This window comes from Bufo bufo, chromosome 4 (assembly GCF_905171765.1).
Source record: "Bufo bufo chromosome 4, aBufBuf1.1, whole genome shotgun sequence".
Taxonomy (NCBI): Eukaryota; Metazoa; Chordata; class Amphibia; order Anura; family Bufonidae; genus Bufo; species Bufo bufo.
The window spans coordinates 40152475-40172472 of record NC_053392.1 but is presented as its reverse complement, the minus strand read 5'-3'; the positions used below and the strand labels follow the sequence as shown (position 1 = coordinate 40172472).

Genomic DNA, 19998 nt, shown 5'->3' with positions numbered 1-19998 from the left:
GATCCTTAGAAGAAAAGTCTGCAAGAGAGAAAAGACGTGCCAGAGCAGCTAGCTTTGTAACCAACACAGCAGCTAAAGGTCCAGATACCTACGAGAGAAAGTTCAAAGTCACTACTGGGATCAGTAGAGACAGAACCGACAAATCTTCAGACTACCTTCAAATGTATGTTCTGTGGAGAGAACCACTCCATACACAAGTGCCAACAATTGAAGGAGAAGTCCCCAGAAGAAAAGAAAACATTTGTACTGGATAACCAACTGTGTTTCGGATGTCTAAGAAAAGGGCATGTTACTAAGGAGTGTAAGAAAAAGTCCACATGCAGCGTTTGCAAAGGACGCCATCTTACACCACTACATGAAGAACGTCCAAAGAAAGATAAATCCTCAATACCTAAAGATACTGAGAAAAGGAAAGAAAGTATCGGTATTCTCTTGAGTGAGGGAAGGAGAAAGCAACGGCACATCAATGGTTGTACCAGTGTCCATTTCAAATCCTAAAAGGAGGAACAAGAAGGTATACCCCTATGCGCTACTGGATGCCCAGAGTGGCGTCACCTTCATTGATCAAGAAATCTGCAAGATATTACAAGTGGCTACAGAACCAGTGAAGCTCAAACTCACCACAATGACGGGGAGAGACACAGCAGTGAACAGTCAAAGGGTCAAAGGACTGAGAGTTAGAGGACTTCATTCAAACTGCACATTAGATCTACCTCCAACTCATACAAAAGATGATATACCTCTAGATCGAGATCGCATACCTACCTGTGAAACAGCCAATAAATTGGATCACCTACCTGTCATATCTCATGAAATTTCCCTGCTGAAGTAGTTTGGTGTTGGACTGTTGATAGGCTACGATTGTCCCGAATCACAGGAGGAAAGGGTGAACCCTATGCTGTTCAAACTGATCTAGGATGGGGTGTTGTTGGAAGAAAACAGCAGATCGCAAACTCAAGACAGGTGACAGGTTTGTGTCATCGAATATCTGTTAAATTAACCACAAGAGTATAATGGTCACTATTAATAACCCAAAAAATGGGAACCAAATTGTAAATACAAAAAAATGAACAGAACTGGTGGTTAACATCAAATAAGACTTAACTTTTAATACATTAAAAATGCCCCAAAAAGGCGAAAAGGTCGCTCGCCACAGTACAAGACACTTATTACAAATCACTCAATGGTGAAAAAGTACACAATTGCTATATGTAGTGCCAACAAGCCTGAACGGGAGCAAAGGAGTGGGAGGGGAAGGGAGACTGGGTCTCTTTCTCCTATTGATCCCTCCCTATATGTCTACACCTCCTAAATTGTCCCTAGGTGTCCCTACACTGCGCCATGTGACTGCCCAGTTTCATCAGAGAAGAGAGCAAGCGAGGGAACTCTTTTGGCACACTAAAGGGATATACTATAAATGAGCCCATAATAGCAAGCAAAATACAGCTATATCCCAAAAACACACTGCCCGACGCGTTTCATTGGCCTAGGGCCAATTCATCAGGGGACTTTAATAGATGAAGTACAGCAATACAAATTAGGCAATACATGAAGTGCACAAAGCAAAATAGTCAAGAATTAAAGTGCAAACAACAGCCAAAACTTAGCTTAGCAGAAGCGGCAGAGGCTCCATCTAATCAAACTAATGGAGTGTTTTGTCCTCATAGCACAGCCCTCTACTTTCTTTGAAGCTGATAGTCATCCAGCCGGGCGTGTTGCAGCAGCGTGTGGCAGCGGCACATATGCTAGTGTGCAAATGAGCCTTTTAAAGACAAACAAATTGCACATAAGCCGCATCCCATCCGGCACATGACCCGTCACGTGATTAGAAAGCAGTGACCTCACAGTCACATGGGCCATCAGGTGATCAAACGGGGGCCGGAGCAGCAATCACATGACAATGGTATCGGTTACCTGTTCGGGTCACTACCCTAAGAACCACCAACTCTTGATTCCCATTATTAAATAACCACAGACAACGGTTCGGATTTTAATCGGCCACAGCAGCCGTTTTATTAAATAAAATAAATAGCATAATAAAAAAGTTAAATAACCAACCTAACATCCCTTTAACCACAGACAAGGGAGGTCCTAGAAGCCCCAATAACACCACAAAATCCAGATAAACTGGCGACTCCATCTTGCCCCCAGCCGTTGAACACCAGCTCGGAGGCACCAACTGATGGACGCCTAATTTCTCCATTTCCAGATCCTCCATGAGAGTCCAGCCCCTCCCGTGGGGCCCTCCCATTCTCAAGTACCACCATATTCCCCAACTTCGAGGACCTCCCCGCCTCCAAGAATGCGCAACTTGACCTCCATAAGCTTGCGTGTCTCTCCATACCCTTGAAGCCGTTTCAATGCCTCCTTGGATCCCCAGAGACCACAAATCTATCCCTACCGCATTGAGGTGCACTCCATCCTTCCTTCAAAACTCACCGACACCCCCTTCTAACTCCTCATGCCGAACCGCGACTGCCCCATTCCTCGCCATATATCTACCAACCGCCCTGTTCACTTTAATACCGGCTTTGTTAATCCCCTCCACCGACCTAGCCCCCCTGCCTCGGAACTATATCCGACCATACGGTGATCATCCGCGGGAACAACGCCCAAAGCCTAAGCAGGTCAAACTTCACATCACAAATCAATTCTCTAAAAGGCCGAGAACCCAAATCGTTACCCCCAACATGCAGAGCTAAAACGTCGGGGACACGATCCAATCGAGCAAAATGATCAACTTCCTTGCAGCACCCCGCCCCACAACATATCTCTAGTACCTATCCACAGAACCACGGCCACATCGGTCCCAAAACCAAGCTGATGCCCATTCGGCCTGACATCTGCCCTAAGTGCCCCCCAGAACACGTACTAGTGACCCAAGATCCACACTAGCGCAGCGGTAAACCTGCAACGACACCGGAACAAAAACAAAATAGGAATCAGTACAATCACAATCCTTACACAAAAACAAGTCTAACATACGACCGAAAACGCACCGACTCCCACCGCCCGATCTTCATAATAACATCCTCACTCAAACCAAATCTGGCTGCCTCCGTCGCTGCCCCTATCCTAAAGGAATGCCCCGTATACCCTTTGTCACATATTCCTAACGCTTTGAAGCATTTTTTTAAAATAGCTAAAAATTGAAAATGGGACAGGAACAAGCCATCTTCATGCCGCAGAAAAGGAGTCACACCCCTCTCAAAAGCCCCTTTGTATTCCCCCACACACTAAGGCCTCATGCACACGACTGTTTTTTTTTTGCGGTCCGCAAAAAATGGTTTCCGTTGTTCCGTGATCCGTGTCCGTTTTTTCATCCGTGGGTCTTCCTTGATTTTTGGAGGATCCACGGACATGAAAAGTGAAAAAAAAAACTAAGTCAAGTTTGCATTGAAAATGATAGGAAAAACGGACACGGATCACTATCTTGTGTGCATCCGTGATTTTTCACTGACCCATTGACTTGAATGGGTCCGTGAACCGTTGTCCGTGAAAAAAATAGGACATTTTTTTCACGGACTGTAAAAACGGATCACGGACTGTAAAAACGGATCACGGACGCGGAGGCCAAACGGTGCATTTTCCGATTTTTCCACGGACCCATTGAAAGTCAATGGGTCCGCGAAAAAAAACGGAAAACGGAACAACGGCCCCGGATGCACACAACGGTCGTGTGCATGAGGCCTTAACCGGAGTACAACCAGGAACCGTAAACAAAGTCAGCTAGCTCCAAAAGTAACTTAAAAGAAACTGGCCTCCTCTGATCCTCAATCCTTTTTCCCCTACGCCAACCTTTAAGAACTTGCCGAACCAGCCATAAAATTGTTTAACTGGGAGACCGACCAACCCCCCTCCCTGAAATGTCCTGACAAAAGCAATAACGCCATCTCACTGTTCTCCTCACTTGCATCCAACCCCTTGCCCCAACTCACCCACGTAGACCACGCCTTACCATACGCTGACGGAATACGAAAAACCAAAACTAAAACCATTGTATAACAAAAACGCCGCTTCCCGATCAGGGTACCTATCTACCCCCGCATCTTTTCCACCCGAACCGGAGTCCGTCCCTTTTCCAACGGTATCTCCCCTTTTTTGCCTTCCCCTAAAACAACGACTGACTCCATGAGAACCCCCACACGAGGGGCATTCGTGCTTGAATTTGCACTTTGCCCCAAATTTGCAGTTTCCTTTGTTAAAAAGGAAACATAATCCTTTTGCTGATGCCGCCACCAAAGGTCCCGATGTTGACCCCCCAAACTCCCCTCGAAAAAGCTGACCCGACTTGGCTGACGCCGTCACCGTCAAGCAAAGCCCAATGTCTTTGCGATCCCACCGTATATCGTGCCTCACCGCCTTCTGTTACCGAAACTGTTCGTTGTAGCGAGCCAACCCACCCCGCCATAAACCCGGTAAGCCTCCCCTATTGCATCCTGATAGCAAAATAACACAGAGCAGCATTCCGACGCCTTTTCCCAAATGACACTCGCTAAAATAGCAAACGCTTGTAGCCAATTGGTGAAAGTACGCGGAATCAAGCGATAACAGCGTTTTTTTCTCCTCCTCTTTTTTACCGTCGTCTTTCCTACTCCTATCCAAATGAAATCTTTCTAAGGGTAGCAGGGAAAAAAATTCCACATACTCCCCTTTTCTGATTTTTTCCATCACCTCCTGCTTCAAATGAGCCCCCAAGGGGCTTTCAAAGCACACGTATACCTCGCCCCTTGCCACATCATCCACCCGTGGTCTATCCTCCTCTCCGCCCGCCTGAGTCTGCACTAATACCGCCGCCGCCGCATTACCAGCCGACCCTAACACCATACTCGGCGTAGGAACCGCCCCCCAAGCTGGCAGCGGGGACCCCCTAACCCCCCCAAGACTGGTCAACCACCCTGCCTAACCCCCTAACTAAATCCCCAGTTACCTGCCCACCCCCAATCCCCCTGGGGCAGCCAAGCTGTGATAACGCTGTACCCCCAGATAGCTCACCAGGCACCACGGGCGCTGTGACTCCCGCTGCCATAGTTCCTGCGTCCTTACGCTCCTGGAATCCAGATGCGCTGCTCCTGGATGTAGATGGCCTCTCTTCACTGTAGACAGGGGAGGAAGCACGGTTGCCATTGGAAGGTCTGGATCCTGGTGCAAACATGGCTTCTGCCACGTGGTGGGCGGAGCTTCCTTCTTCTCCAACAGCCGTGCTGGGCCTAAACTGATCTTCCCTCATCTCCAGTGCAGCCCGAACTCCCAGGATTTGCTGACCTTGCCGAGTGTACCGCCCGACTGAAGGTAGGCTGGGCCGGTCCACAGAACCTGGTCCCAATCCTGCTGACCGCGCTGCAGAGAGCGGAGGGGGAAGGGGGGGGAGGGGCCTCCCCACTCTGCTCCAGGTCCCGCCGTCCATCCGGATTCCTTCCGCGACGGGAGCGGATTGCTGCAGGCTGCCGCAACGCTCCCCACCGGGGAGAACCACTGAGGGGCTCCTAATTCGGCGGCAGACCTTGGGGGTGCATACCGGGCCCAAGCGCGCCGGTGGGTGGACCCACCGCGGCCGTCTAGCCCGCACATCAGGGGTAACCTCATCTCCTGTGGACTCCTCCAGCAGCCCACTCATTCGATCCTTGAGCCAGTCAGGCCTGCAAGGCCGGCGCTTCCATGTAGGCAAGGGGGGAAATTGCCCCCGGGCCCCTGTGTCCTTAGGGGCTCCCAAGCCCACCACCCGACATCAGCCCCGGCCCGCAACTAACGGCAGGTCACAGGGAGATGAACGCTTCCATTGTGGAAGCGTTCATCTCCATAGTCATCTGTATCGCCGTCCTCAGGACAGCGATACAGATGGCTGTTCTGTGGGGCAGGGGAGGGAGAGGAGTCTCCCTTCTCTGTTCCTCTGATAGGCTGCCGGCACAAGGCCCGCAGCCTATCAGAGGCCAGTGCAGGCGGCGCGATGATGTTACTGCCACATGGGGGGAGCGGAAGGCACTTGATACTGGCACAAGGGGGTGGGGGGGTTTAGCACTTGATACTGGCACATGGGGGGGGTTTGGCACTTGATACTGGCACATGGGGGGGCATGGAGAGGAACTTGTTACTGGTACATGGGCGGAGGGAGAGGCACTTGTTACTGGCACATGGGGTGGAAGAGAAGCACTTGATACTGGCCCATTATTATGGGGCACTATGGGGGCTTCTACTGAGGCCACAAAGAAGGGGTATTTAATGGGGGCTCTGTGTGGTACTAGTTTTATCTGTTTCTGCAGTATAGTATTGGGGAGCAAAGCGGCACAGTATTGGGGGTAGTAGGATGATTTGTCCAGAAGATGGGAGCATGATGGAAAAGTAGTAAACTAAGATTCTTTTTTTGTTGTCAAACTGCAGAGACAGAAAATGGTGACAAAATGGTGGTCTTCTCTGAAGGTCTGAAAGGAGAAGACGAGGACAGAGAACATCTACATCAAAGGAGACGTCACTGGATGTAAGAGGTATGGGGCACTGTATTTCTGTAGTGATGGGGGGGTGCTAAAGTCAGCAAGTGTCATGTGGGGCTTTGTTGTTTTTCGCCCCATTTCACCTAGAACCGACCCTGCCGACACGCAAGAATATAACTACTATAGTACTGCTCCTATGTACAAGAATATAACTACTATAATACTGCTCCTATGTACAAGAATATAACTACTATAGTACTGCTCCTATGTATAGGAATATAACTACTATAATACTGCTCCTATGTATAAGAATATAACTACTATAATACTGCTCCTATGTACAAGAATATAACTACTATAATACTGCTCCTATGTACAAGAAAATAACTACTATAATACTGCCTCCTATGTACAAGAATATAACTACTATAATACTGCCTCCTATGTACAAGAATATAACTACTATAATACTGCCTCCTATGTACAAGAATATAACTACTATAATACTGCTCCTATGTACAAGAATATAACTACTATAATACTGCTCCTATGTACAAGAATATAACTACTATAATACCGCTCCTATGTACAAGTATATAACTACTATAATACTGCTCCTATGTACAAGAATATAACTACTATAATACTGCTCCTATGTACAAGAATATAACTACTATAATACTGCTCCTATGTACAAGAATATAACTACTATAATACTGCCCCTATGTACAATAGTATAACTACTATAATACTGCTCCTATGTACAAGAATATAACTACTATAATACTACCTCCTATGTACAAGAGTATAACTACTATAATACTGTCCCCTATGTACAAGAATACAACTACTATAATACTGCCTCCTATGTACAAGAATATAACTACTATAATACTGCTCCTATGTACAAGAATATAACTACTATAATACTGCTCCTATGTACAAGAATATAACTACTACAATACTGCTCCTATGTACAAGAATATAACTACTATAATACTGCTCCTATGTACAAGAATATAACTACTATAATACTGCCTCCTATGTACAAGAATATAACTACTACAATACTGCTCATTTTTATTTCATACGATTTCCTTTCTCTACTGGGACTGTTCTGCGTTGATTGGGAAACACCAGGCACTGCGTCATGGACATGCAGTACCTGCCTCAGAGACACATTCGCTGCTGCTCTGTGTCCTTGAAGAGATTCCCCTCTGTGGAGTAACTGTAAGGGTCAAGGTAGGAACGTGGAGGGTTCCTCGGTGGTAGGTGACTAACCACAATACCGTAACATGGGGTCAGTTTTGATCTCTGCTCTGGTGCCCCTCTATGTGTTGTAACCTACAATCATAACTGCATTGATAATCCTTGACTTTTCCTGACCAGGCTAGTGACAGGTTAGTGGTTTACTCTTCTTCATTCATTTCTCTTACACTGACTGTCTCCAATTATAAAGAAATAATCACCGGGATGGAAGGCACATAGCATCAGACACCTCTCTGTGGCCTCTCATCCAGGGGCGTGAACGTCTCCTCAGAGTCAATGTGCTGCACTCAAGGTTTAATTGGGTATGAGCTCAACATGTGGATTCATTACCGTCTCTCTCTTCTGGTTCATTAGCCATTTATACAGTAACATCTCCTCTAAGTAAATATGGAGAGCATGCAAATAATATAACTCCAGCCAGGGTGATGAGGTCCTGGAGTTTTTCCATTTATTGACCTTTATGAAAAGTGTCTCTTGGTGCTTGTATTTCAGCAGAAAACACATGTGGGTCAGAAAAACCATAGTGAGAGCAAGATACAAGCTGGAGCCACCTGAGAATGGAGAACTGAAGTGATGAAATGAAGAGGTGGGCTTTACTAGACTCTAAATACACCTGAGGAACCTTCAGGAACTGGTCAACTAGCGAAGACTGTGACCTCCAGGGCGATAACAGGTCACCTTGCAAAATTTCCTTTTGACAAAATGCACTGTAGATGTAGGAAAGCTGGAATGAGGAGGTGGATTCATGCCGTAACATAGACTTTGCAAAATTCTAAAAACACTTGAGGAATTTTTAAGAACTGGTCAACAGAACTGGTCAACCAGGGAAGACTGTGACCTCTGGGGCTATAACAGGTCACCATGCAAAATTTTGGGAAGTTTCCTTTCACAAAATGCACTGTACAGTTATGTGATGTAGGAAAGTTAGAGGGATGGAATGAGGATGTACAGTCGTGGCCAAAAGTTTTGAGAATGACACAACTATTAGTTTTCACAAAGTTTGCTGCTAAACTGCTTTTAGATCTTTGTTTCAGTTGTTTCTGTGATGTAGTGAAATATAATTACACGCACTTCATACGTTTCAAAGGCTTTTATTGACAATTACATGACATTTATGCAAAGAGTCAGTATTTGCAGTGTTGGCCCTTCTTTTTCAGGACCTCTGCAATTCGACTGGGCATGCTCTCAATCAACTTCTGGGCCAATTCCTGACTGATAGCAACCCATTCTTTCATAATCACTTCTTGGAGTTTGTCAGAATTAATGGGTTTTTGTTTGTCCACCCGCCTCTTGAGGATTGACCACAAGTTCTCAATAGGATTAAGATCTGGGGAGTTTCCAGGCCATTGACCCAAAATGTCAACATTTTGGTCCCCGAGCCACTTAGTTATCACTTTTGCCTTATGGCACGGTGCTCCATTGTACTGGAAAATGCATTGTTCTTCACCAAACTGTTGTTGGATTGTTGGAAGAAGTTGCTGTTGGAGGGTGTTTTGGTGCCATTCTTTATTCATGGCTGTGTTTTTGGGCAAAATTGTGAGTGAGCCCACTCCCTTGCATGAGAAGCAACCCCACACATGAATGGTCTCAGGATGCTTTACTGTTGGCATGACACAGGACTGATGGTAGCGCTCATCTTTTCTTCTCCGGACAAGCCTTTCTCCAGATGCCCCAAACAATCGGAAAGAGGCTTCATCGGAGAATATGACTTTGCCCCAGTCCTCAGCAGTCCATTCACCATACTTTCTGCAGAAGATCAATCTGTCCCTGATGTTTTTTTTGGAGAGAAGTGGCTTCTTTGCTGCCCTTCTTGACACCAGGCCATCTTCCAAAAGTCTTCGCCTCACTGTGCGTGCAGATGCGCTCACACCTGCCTGCTGCCATTCCTGAGCAAGCTCTGCACTGGTGGCACTCCGATCCCGCAGCTGAATCCTCTTTAGGAGACGATCCTGGCGCTTGCTGGACTTTCTTGGACGCCCTGAAGCCTTCTTAACAAGAATTGAACCTCTTTCCTTGAAGTTCTTGATGATCCTATAAAATGTTGATTGAGGTGCAATCTTAGTAGCCACAATATCCTTGCCTGTGAAGCCATTTTTATGCAACGCAATGATGGCTGCACGCGTTTCTTTGCAGGTCACCATGGTTAACAATGGAAGAACAATGATTTCAAGCATCACCCTCCTGTTAACATGTCAAGTCTGCCATTTTAACCCAATCAGCCTGACAATGATCTCCAGCCTTGTGCTCGTCAACATTCTCACCTGAGTTAACAAGACGATTACTGAAATGATCCCAGCAGGTCCTTTAATGACAGCAATGAAATGCAGTGGAAAGTTTTTTTTGGGATTAAGTTAATTTTCATGGCAAAGAAGGACTATGCAATTCATCTGATCGCTCTTCATAACATTCTGGAATATATGCAAATTGCTATTATAAAAACTTAAGCAGCAACTTTTCAAATTTCCAATATTAATGTAATTCTTAAAACTTTTGGCCACGACTGTAGGCTTATGCTATAACATAGGCTTTGCTAGACTAAAAACACATACAGATTCTTCAAGAACTGTCAACAAGGGAAAATCGTGATCTCTGGGGTTTTAACAGGTCACCATGCAAAATTCTGGGAAGTTTCCTTTACACAAAATGCACTATACAGTCATCTGAGGTAGGAAAGCTACAAGGATGGAATGATTCTGTAGGCTTATGCTATAACATAGGCTTTGCTAAACTTAAAACACCTGAAGATCCTTCAAGAACTGGTCAACCAGGGAAAATTGTGGCCTCTGGGGCTATAACGGCTTACCTTACACAATTCTTGGAAGTTTCCTTTTCACAAAATGCATTGTAGAGTTATCTGATGTAATAAAGTTGGAATGAGAAGGTGGATTTATGCCATAACATAGACTTTGCAAGACTCTAAAAACACTTGAGGAACCTTCAAGAACAAGTCAACCAGGGACAATAGTGACTTCTGGGGCTAAAAAAAAGGTCACCTTGCAAAATTCTAGGAAGTTTCCTTTCACAAAATGTACTGTACAGTTATCTGATGTAGGAAAGCTAAGTGCTTCCTGCATAAGAGGGGCTCAGCTAAGCTACTTGGGGTATGCCGGCTGGTCACAGGATTGCTGACTGTTTCTAAGCAGCAGAACTGTATGAACACTGACATATAACATACTGAATCATCGATGTGAAGAGTGAAGTGTCGGCCTGGGCATCCTGCTCTGCATGGAGTCTGTACCCAGCGCTGTAGACACATCACAATAAATGTTCTGGTGCTTAGTAAGCAGCGCGCTCCGTCAACTGGAGATGAGGCCGTAAAACGAATCTAAAGATGTAATTAATTATAATTGGCCACTGAAGTGTGACTATTCCCGTTTATTTCTGCATTGTGATGGATTCTACGGCTGAGCAAATATTACATTAGAGCTGAATTAATAAGACTGGAACACACGGGGTACGCAGGACACCTGCACGGAGCACAGGCCAGGGTAGAGTCCGCTGAAAACAGCTCTGAATGTACAGTTATCTTCAACAAGGTAGAAAACATCCTATGCAGCCGCTGCTTAGTTATATCTTGTTCTAGGAAAGCTGGGTTACAATAAATATGGCCGTCATTACAGCTCTGCAGGGGTCATACCCAGCTTTCCCAGACCCCTGAATGCCGAATCTGCAATGTTAAATCCACAATAAACAGAGAGTCTTTGAGTTATATGTATCTTTTCTGTAGCCTGCTGAATCCTAGAGTAAATAAAAAAAATTATTTAAACCCCACCCTCGCTTACCAATGAACACCCCCAAGGAACCTCGGTGTATCAGATTACCATAAACCATGCACCTTTTGCCATTTGGTTCATGGCACAGTCCCCAAAAAATAGGGACTATTAGCAACTGCTTCTAGAAAAGCTGTATGGCAACTGGTATGACCACGACAAGAGTTCTTTAAGAGGATCACTCCACCGGCATATAAGAAAGTGCCATTGGTAGATTTAGAGGAACAGGGACCTTGCCAATGCCCTGAACATGAGGGTATCTGTACTGGTTTTCCAGTAGGTAGACAATTCAAAACTTCTCCGAAACCTTGGGTGTACACTTAGCAGTCACACTTGGGCCCTGGTGCCTGAGGGGGCCCAAAACTCCCTCTGCCATATAAGAAGGCACTAGTATGCATATGGCTCCTGGTTGGTGAGGGCCCTACCTTAGGACCCAGAATGGTTTGTAGACTACACATGGAAACCAACAATAAGATGCTGTTGATGGATCTGCTTGCTTAGTTGGGCTTCTCTCCATGGGAGTCCAGAGAGAAGGTCTCTGTGTCACCTCTATATGCCCTCCCAAGGCATATGGACAGGGGGTGTCATTCATATTGCTGTCCTGAAATGGTAGTCAGACTTTCTAGCCATTTAAGAATTAATGAGTTAACCTGCTGGATGTATTCAGATTAACTATAACGTTCCATCAGCAGCAAATTACCTACTTGTTGATGGTTTCCACACAGAAATCGATTTTTTCTTCTACAGCGCACAAAGTAATAACAAGGTGGCCATTTTTTTTCATCTCAAAAGGTCCACAATTCTTATAAATGTTGGATCTACATGTGACTGATACAGAGCTCCAAATCCTCTGCTGCCTTTTCCTAGTCAAATGATAAACTTCTGTCTTCCTACAATTGCCCCTAGGGGGAGCTCACTGCATAGACATGTATACAGCTACCATTCATCTCAATGCTACATCAATTTGCAGTAAGCTCCCCCTTGTGGTGGAAGAAATATATATATATTATTTTAATTGAAAGGGGTCGCACAGAGACAACCCCTATCCATATGTCATATTAGGGCAAATGGATGCCCGAGAGCAGGTCCCCTACTTAGGACCCCATTCTATGACCCAGAATGGAGAACCCCGTTAATTTAAAGTTACTGATGGTGTAGAGTGACCAGAGTATGATTGATGTCTCATTGGGGTCCATTTGTATCCACTTCTCAGCTGAGAGCAGGATGCAGCGCTGTATAGTGGCTGCGCTCGGTATTGCAGCTCTGGCCCGCTCACTTCAATGGGACTGCTGCGCACCTAGGCCATGAGGCCGCAGCACTCGGTGGGGCACCTGAGCCTCTTCAAACAGCTGATGGCTGGGGGTGTGGGAGTCGGACCCCCACTGATCAGACATTGATGCCCAATCCTGAGGATACATCATCCATATTGTGCTCCTGGAAAACCCCATTAATACAATATGTTACAATGTATCAAACATTGTCTCCATGCAATCCCTCTGCTGACACAATGTATCATTCGCTTCCCGTCACTAATCCCTCATTTGCTGACAGTCCCTCATAATGAACAGACGATGATTTATCAGGAATGTACTCAGTATTGAAAATGACTACATCTCTCATCATTCACTCTAGAGGATAACTTCAATGTATTTCATGGGCAGACGGATTATTCCCTTCTTTACTGTTTAATAATTTACCTGCTAAAGGTTTTATCTCCTTTTTCCTTTATCCAGGTGACTTCATCCCAGTGGGCACTTGGAAAGGTGTAGGGAGAACCTTTGTTCTCAGGACCTCAAATAACGAAAAACGAGGACCCTCAAATAATAAGGCATTATAAGATGGAGATTCGTTTTGTAAAACCGCATTATAAACACGTCCACCAAATCCAGTGGTCACAGCTGGAATCAGTGGACAGTCAGTCCTGCTACACAGTGAGTCACAGAATATAGAAAACTCATATATATATAACCATCAGACGATAGATGAAGGCTGAAAACACTGCGGGAAGATTTATTAAGTCTGTAGATCAGACGATAGATGAAGGCTGAAAACACTGCGGGAAGATTTATTAAGTCTGTAGACCTTAGAACGTAGACTGTCTGGACCTGCACCAGATTCATCACACTGGGGAAGACACGATAGATAGATAGATAGATAGATAGATAGAAGGCCTCATTGTGTTGGGCTTAAACGTTGCAAGTAGGGTAAATAAAGCAGTCCACCTATTATTCCCCATTCTGGGGTGCTGCCTCAATCTATTTCTTTGGATAGATAGATAATTGATAGATACAGTGGGGAAAATAAGTATTGGCGATTTTGCAAGTTTTCCCACCTACAAAAAATGGAGAAGTCAGACGTTTCCTGTAGGTCTTGACCAGGTTTGCACACACTGCAGCAGGGATTTTGGACCAGGCCTCCATGCAGATCTTCTCCAGATCTTTCAAGTTTCGGAGCTCCCTCCAAAGATTTTCCATTGGGTTCAACCTTGAAATGCTACTTACGGAGTCACTCCTTAGTCGTCCTGGCTGTGTGTTTCAGGTCATTGTCATGCTGGAAGACCCAGCCACGACCCATCTTCAGTGCTCCCATCCATCCTCCCTTCAATATGGTGCAGTCGTCCTGTCCGCTTTGCAGAAAAGCACCCCCATAGTATGATGTTTCCACCCCCATGCTTCACGGTTGGGAGGGTGTTCTTGGGGCTGTACTCATCCTTCTTCCTCCAAAAAGTTATATTTTGGTCTCATCTGACCACATGACCTTCTCCCATGCCTCCTCTGGATCATCCAGATGGTCATTGGTGAAGTTCGAACAAGCCTGGACATGTGGTGGCGTGAGCAGGGGGACATTACGTGTCCTGTGGGATTGTAATCCATGACGGCTTAGTGTGTTACTAACGGTAATCTTTGAGACTGTGGTCCCAGCTCTCTTCAGGTCATTGACCAGGTTCTCCGTGTAGTTCTGGGCTAATTCCTGACCTTTCTCAGAATCATCCTTACTCAGTGGCGTGCTAAGGAAGGGACGTGTGTGTGTGGGGGGGGGGGGGCAGTCAGAGTCCAGAAGCCATGAGCGCATCCTTCAATACAGATGGAAGCGCTTATTGCTAGAGGCCGTATCTCATCTTGTATCCAGGCTAGAGGCCGTATCACATCTTGTATCCAGGATAGAGGCCGTATCACATCTTGTATCCAGGATAGAGGCCGTATCACATCTTGTATCCAGGATAGAGGCCGTATCACATCTTGTATCCAGGATAGAGGCCGTATCACATCTTGTATCCAGGATAGAGGCCGTATCACATCTTGTATCCAGGATAGAGGCCGTATCTCATCTTGTATCCAGGCTAGAGGTCGTATCTCATCTTGTATCCAGACTAGAGGTCGTATCTCATTTTGTATCCAGGCTAGAGGTCGTATCTCATCTTGTATCCAGGCTAGAGGCCGTATCTCATCTTGTATCCAGGCTAGAGGTCGTATCTCATCTTGTATCCAGACTAGAGGTCGTATCTCATTTTGTATCCAGGCTAGAGGTCGTATCTCATCTTGTATCCAGGCTAGAGGTCGTATCTCATCTTGTATCCAGACTAGAGGTCGTATCTCATTTTGTATCCAGGCTAGAGGCCGTATCTCATCTTGTATCCAGGCTAGAGGCCGTATCTTATCTTGTATCCAGGCTAGAGGCTGTATCTCTTCTTGTATCCAGGCTACAGGCCGTATCTCAACCTGTATCCAGGCTAGAGGCTGTATCTCATTCTGTATGCAAAATATAAAAACTCTGAAGGGTTCACAAACTTTCAGGCAGCACTTTATCTGTGGAGACCCACTGGTTACTGGTGCAGTAAGGCCAGGACTGGTGATCATGGAGAAGAGCCTGTATTGGGTGGGATGACACGACGAGTCCTCAGATCTATCAGCCAGCTTATTACAGTCATTCAGAAGGACTGAAATGCGGCAGTGATTGCTGGTAATTAATTTTTGATGTCATCGTTCTTTTATGTACAATCTGCCGGCTCAGAAATTTGTATTTCAAAGGATTCCTGCATTTTGTGTCACCCGTCATCTGCTTCAGGAACCTTCATGGAGGGAGTCCCGATGAGCTACAACAGAGGGAAACGAGCAGGAAAGAACAAAGGGTCTGGGATAAATGGGCCCTGAGCCTTCTACTGACCTCAAGTGATGTCACCAAATGTGAATGCAGCCTATCCATTCACTAGAGAACAGCGGTGACATCACTGAGAATGCCACCTATCCATTCGCTAGCGACTGGTGACATCACTGAGAAAGCAGCCTATTCATTCACTACTAGAGACTGGTGACATCAAGCCTATCCATTCACTAGAGACTGGTGACATCACTGAGACCACAGCCTATCCATTTACTAGAGATCAGCAGTGACATCACTGAGAATTCAGCCAATCCATTCACTAGAGACTGGTGACATCACTGAGAATGCAGCCTATCCATTCACTAGAGACTGGTGACATCACTGAGAATGCAGCCTATCCATTCACTAGAGATCAGTGGTGAGTCGGTGACATCACTGAGAATACAGCCTGTCCATTCACTAGAGATCAGCAGTGACATCACTGAGAATACAGCCTGTCCATTCACTAGAGATCAGCAGTGACATCACTGAGAATACAGCCTGTCCATTCACTAGAGATCAGCGGTGACATCACTGAGAATACAGCCTGTCCATTCACTAGAGATCAGCGGTGACATCACTGAGACCACAGCCTATCCATTCACTAGAGATCAGTGGTGAGTCGGTGACATCACTGAGAATACAGCCTGTCCATTCACTAGAGATCAGCAGTGACATCACTGAGAATACAGCCTGTCCATTCACTAGAGATCAGCAGTGACATCACTGAGAATACAGCCTGTCCATTCACTAGAGATCAGCGGTGACATCACTGAGAATACAGCCTGTCCATTCACTAGAGATCAGCGGTGACATCACTGAGACCACAGCCTATCCATTCACTAGAGATCAGCGGTGACATCACTGAGACCACAGCCTATCCATTCACTAGAGATCAGTGGTGAGTCGGTGACATCACTGAGAATACAGCCTGTCCATTCACTAGAGATCAGCAGTGACATCACTGAGAATACAGCCTGTCCATTCACTAGAGATCAGCAGTGACATCACTGAGAATACAGCCTGTCCATTCACTAGAGATCAGCGGTGACATCACTGAGACCACAGATTGCAGGTTGAAGAAGTTACTTGAAGGGGTATCCTCATCTTACGCATTGATTCTTGATGGGAGTAAGTCCCGTCAGCTATCAGGAGAATGACAGGCCCACAACTCCCATCAGCTCTTTCCATAACTTCCATAGACTACAATGGAGAGATGCACATGCCAGCTCATCCACCTCTCTATTGATTCCTTTGGGGAATGCGGCCATCATGAATTGGCAGACGGGTGTGATAGGTGGTGAGGATCCCAGAGGTGACAACTGGTATGGATACCCTATAAATGTCTGTGATGGGAGTGTCCCTTTAAGAATGTAACTCCATTTTGTGCGCAACTGGAGATATATGACATCTTAAGGCGTGTTTTTCCATGACTTATTATTGATCCTCACCTTCAAGTCTATGTCAATCCAGCTGTTGTGAGACTACAACTCCCAGCATGCTACATTTACTGTTATTGGACTTCTGAGAAAAGCCAAGCAAGTGTTCATGCTGGGAGTTATAGTTTCCCAACACATGGGACCTCCTGCCTCTCCAGATGTCGGGGGAGAGAAGGATCAGGCAGTTAGATTTCATCATGCCCAATCCTTTTGATCTCAGAGGAGATAAGCTGCTGTCAGAGTTGCCGTCTCTCTCATTGAAAATGTATGCTTCACTCAACCGAGCATGCATGTGTGTGTGGGGGTCTGGAGGAATAGCTCTTGTACGGCTGACAGGTATCTGGCATATATGGCCAAATTTGACTAATTGACAATGTGCATCAATGAGGACCACCTGAAAGACCCTCAACAAGCATAGGAAACCATCATCCGACCATCTGTTAAATCCTACTTCTTCCCCTGGGATTAGGGGTTAGAGGTGACTTGCAGACATGTATCCCCCCCCCCCCCCTTTATCCATCATCTTATTAATACACCACTCCTATTCAGCAGAGCTGCTTGTGCTCCGTACTGGAGTAGTGGAGACTGGTGCTCCAAGCTTGCTGACCAGTGATTTCCAGCGGACTTTCCATGCTGACCCTCCAGCTCGCTGCTGCCCTCTGCTGCCTCACCCCGTGTGTCCAGCGTGTGCTCTACTGCACTGCTCTCCGCTAGTCGTAGACCCCACAACAATCCCATGACTTTACAATGAGCACAAACATAACAGACCCCAGCTCTAGAAGATTACACCGTCACAGTGTCCACTGGACTACAAACCCCATCATCCCTGCTAGTAGTCAGGATTATTAATTTTGGTAAATTGCAACATTGCAGCAGCTGCATCACATCACATGATAACAGTAAAGACAATTATTTACAAACAATTCAAAATTGAAACATTTTACATTAAATACATAAACAATTATGAACCACACCTCCCGTCCGCTGCCGCTCCATTCATCTCAAGTTCTGTATATAGCTGAGCGCTGTCTCTGGAGGTCCCTTTCAGATGCATGGAGCGGTGTGCATGCCTGACCTGCCGCTCCATTCGTCTCAAGTTCTGTATATAGCTGAGCGCTGTCTCTGGAGGTCCCTTTCAGATGCATGGAGCAGTGTGCATGCCTGACCTTCCGCTCCATTCATCTCAAGTTCTGTATATAGCTGAGCGCTGACTCTGGAGGTCCCTTTCAGATGCATGGAGCAGTGTGCATGCCTGACCTGCCGCTCCATTCATCTCAAGTTCTACATATAGCTGAGCGCTGTCTCTGGAGTTCCCTTTCAGATGCATGGAGCGGTGTGCATGCCCGATCTGCCACTCCATTCATCTCAAGTTCTGTATATAGCTGAGCGCTGTCTCTGGAGGTCCCTTTCAGATGCATGGAGCGGTGTGCATGCCCGACCTGCCACTCCATTCATCTCAACGGGAGTTCTACATATAGCTGAGCGCTGTCTCTGGAGGTCCCTTTCAGATGCATGGAGCAGTGTGCATGCCCGACCTGCCGCTCCATTCATCTCAACGGGAGTTCTGTATATAGCTGAGCGCTGTCTCTGGAGTTCCCTTTCAGATGCATGGAGTGGTGTGCATGCCTGACCTGCCACTCCATTCATCTCAAGTTCTGTATATAGCTGAGTGCTGTCTCTGGAGGTCCCTTTCAGATGCATGGAGCGGTGTGCATGCCCGACCTGCCACTCCATTTATTTTGGGGACTCTGAGAGGTATGAAGTCCCCGTTTTTGTGATGGGTGTCCTACCACTGGGACCGCCACCAAACTGATCTAACCTTTATCCCTCATCCAGTGGCTAGGGGATAACTTGTAACAACCGGAATACCCCTTTAACTAGTTTATGCAGTGGGGCACAGTGTTATACTATACAGTCAGTGCTGCCAGATTGTGCTGGGGGGGGGGGGGGGGTAACTGGTAACTCCTAGCTGGACCTTTATTGCAGTCCTAACTTCTAGCAGGAATAACAGAGGAATGGCACGTCATAGATTCACAAGAATACATGGTCCGGAATTGTTATTACACGGGGAGTGCAAGTAGTTACTAAAACAGACGTGTCATGGGAGACCAGAGGTCCCTTTAAGTTTACAAATTGACCGGAATCTACAACGCCGATGCAGCCTGCAGCCTCCGACCATTCCTAAATAGTTGTCACCTGTAGCTGGACCTCAGGAGGTCCCCATCCCCTGGCCCACCAGGACTAGAGATTAGAGATTCAGCAGGTGGTAAATCCTAAAGCTTTGCATAGTCACCCTAGGATGGTACCTGTCCCTACACCAGGGCACCGGGAGATTTCAAGCTCTCCAAAACTTTACCAAGCGGAGCTCCCCTTTAAACTTTCACACAGAGCAGATGTCTCTTACCTGTCATGGTGCAGGACAGGATGTAGCATACGGCCCCCGCCACTGACAGCCCGCCCGCCATGCTGTCAGGTGAGGAGCTGCTGATATTCCGAGTGCTTTTCTTGTAACCTCGGGGGACCCTCCTAACCTGAGCGGAGGCCTGAGCCCGCGTGCATCATACTGTCCATTAGTGGAGCGGCTGCCGGCTGAGTGCGCTCTCTGCGCGGTCCAGGAGCGGCCCCAGGGGGCCCCGGAATCTGCGCAAGGCTTCACATTCTCTTTGTTCCAAGGAAGATGCCCTGAAAGCAAGAAGACCGCGCAGATTAGAATAGAAGCTGGCGGGATTAACCCCTTGTCTGCTGCAAGTCACTGGAAGACCCTCAACAGGGACGAGGGGGTGCACACATACAGCAGATTCCTACGGTCTGTGCTTTCCCCATAGACACAGTGCATGTTTGCAAGCCTCCCACCAGGACTAAAACTTCGGGGGCAAACCCCCTAAAAATGAGTTCCTGACAGATTAACCCCTTATCTGCTGAAAATGCTTAGGAAAAGCCCAGGGAACATGT

The 19998-nt window shown here is 46.5% G+C and overlaps 1 protein-coding gene across 2 annotated transcripts in view; it reads right to left on the bottom strand.

Annotated features, from left to right (window-relative positions):
- The window catches only part of CHRNA2 (cholinergic receptor nicotinic alpha 2 subunit), a 101576-nt gene that overhangs the window by 77437 nt on the left and 4141 nt on the right, over positions 1-19998 (bottom strand). For both annotated transcript variants that reach the window (XM_040427116.1, XM_040427115.1), the window contains exon 2: positions 19451-19728. Coding sequence is in view for 1 of the 2 variants with exons in the window: in XM_040427115.1 (XP_040283049.1) it covers positions 19451-19511 (61 nt within the window). In the remaining variant the exon portion in view is untranslated. The remainder of the gene's footprint in view (positions 1-19450; positions 19729-19998) is intronic.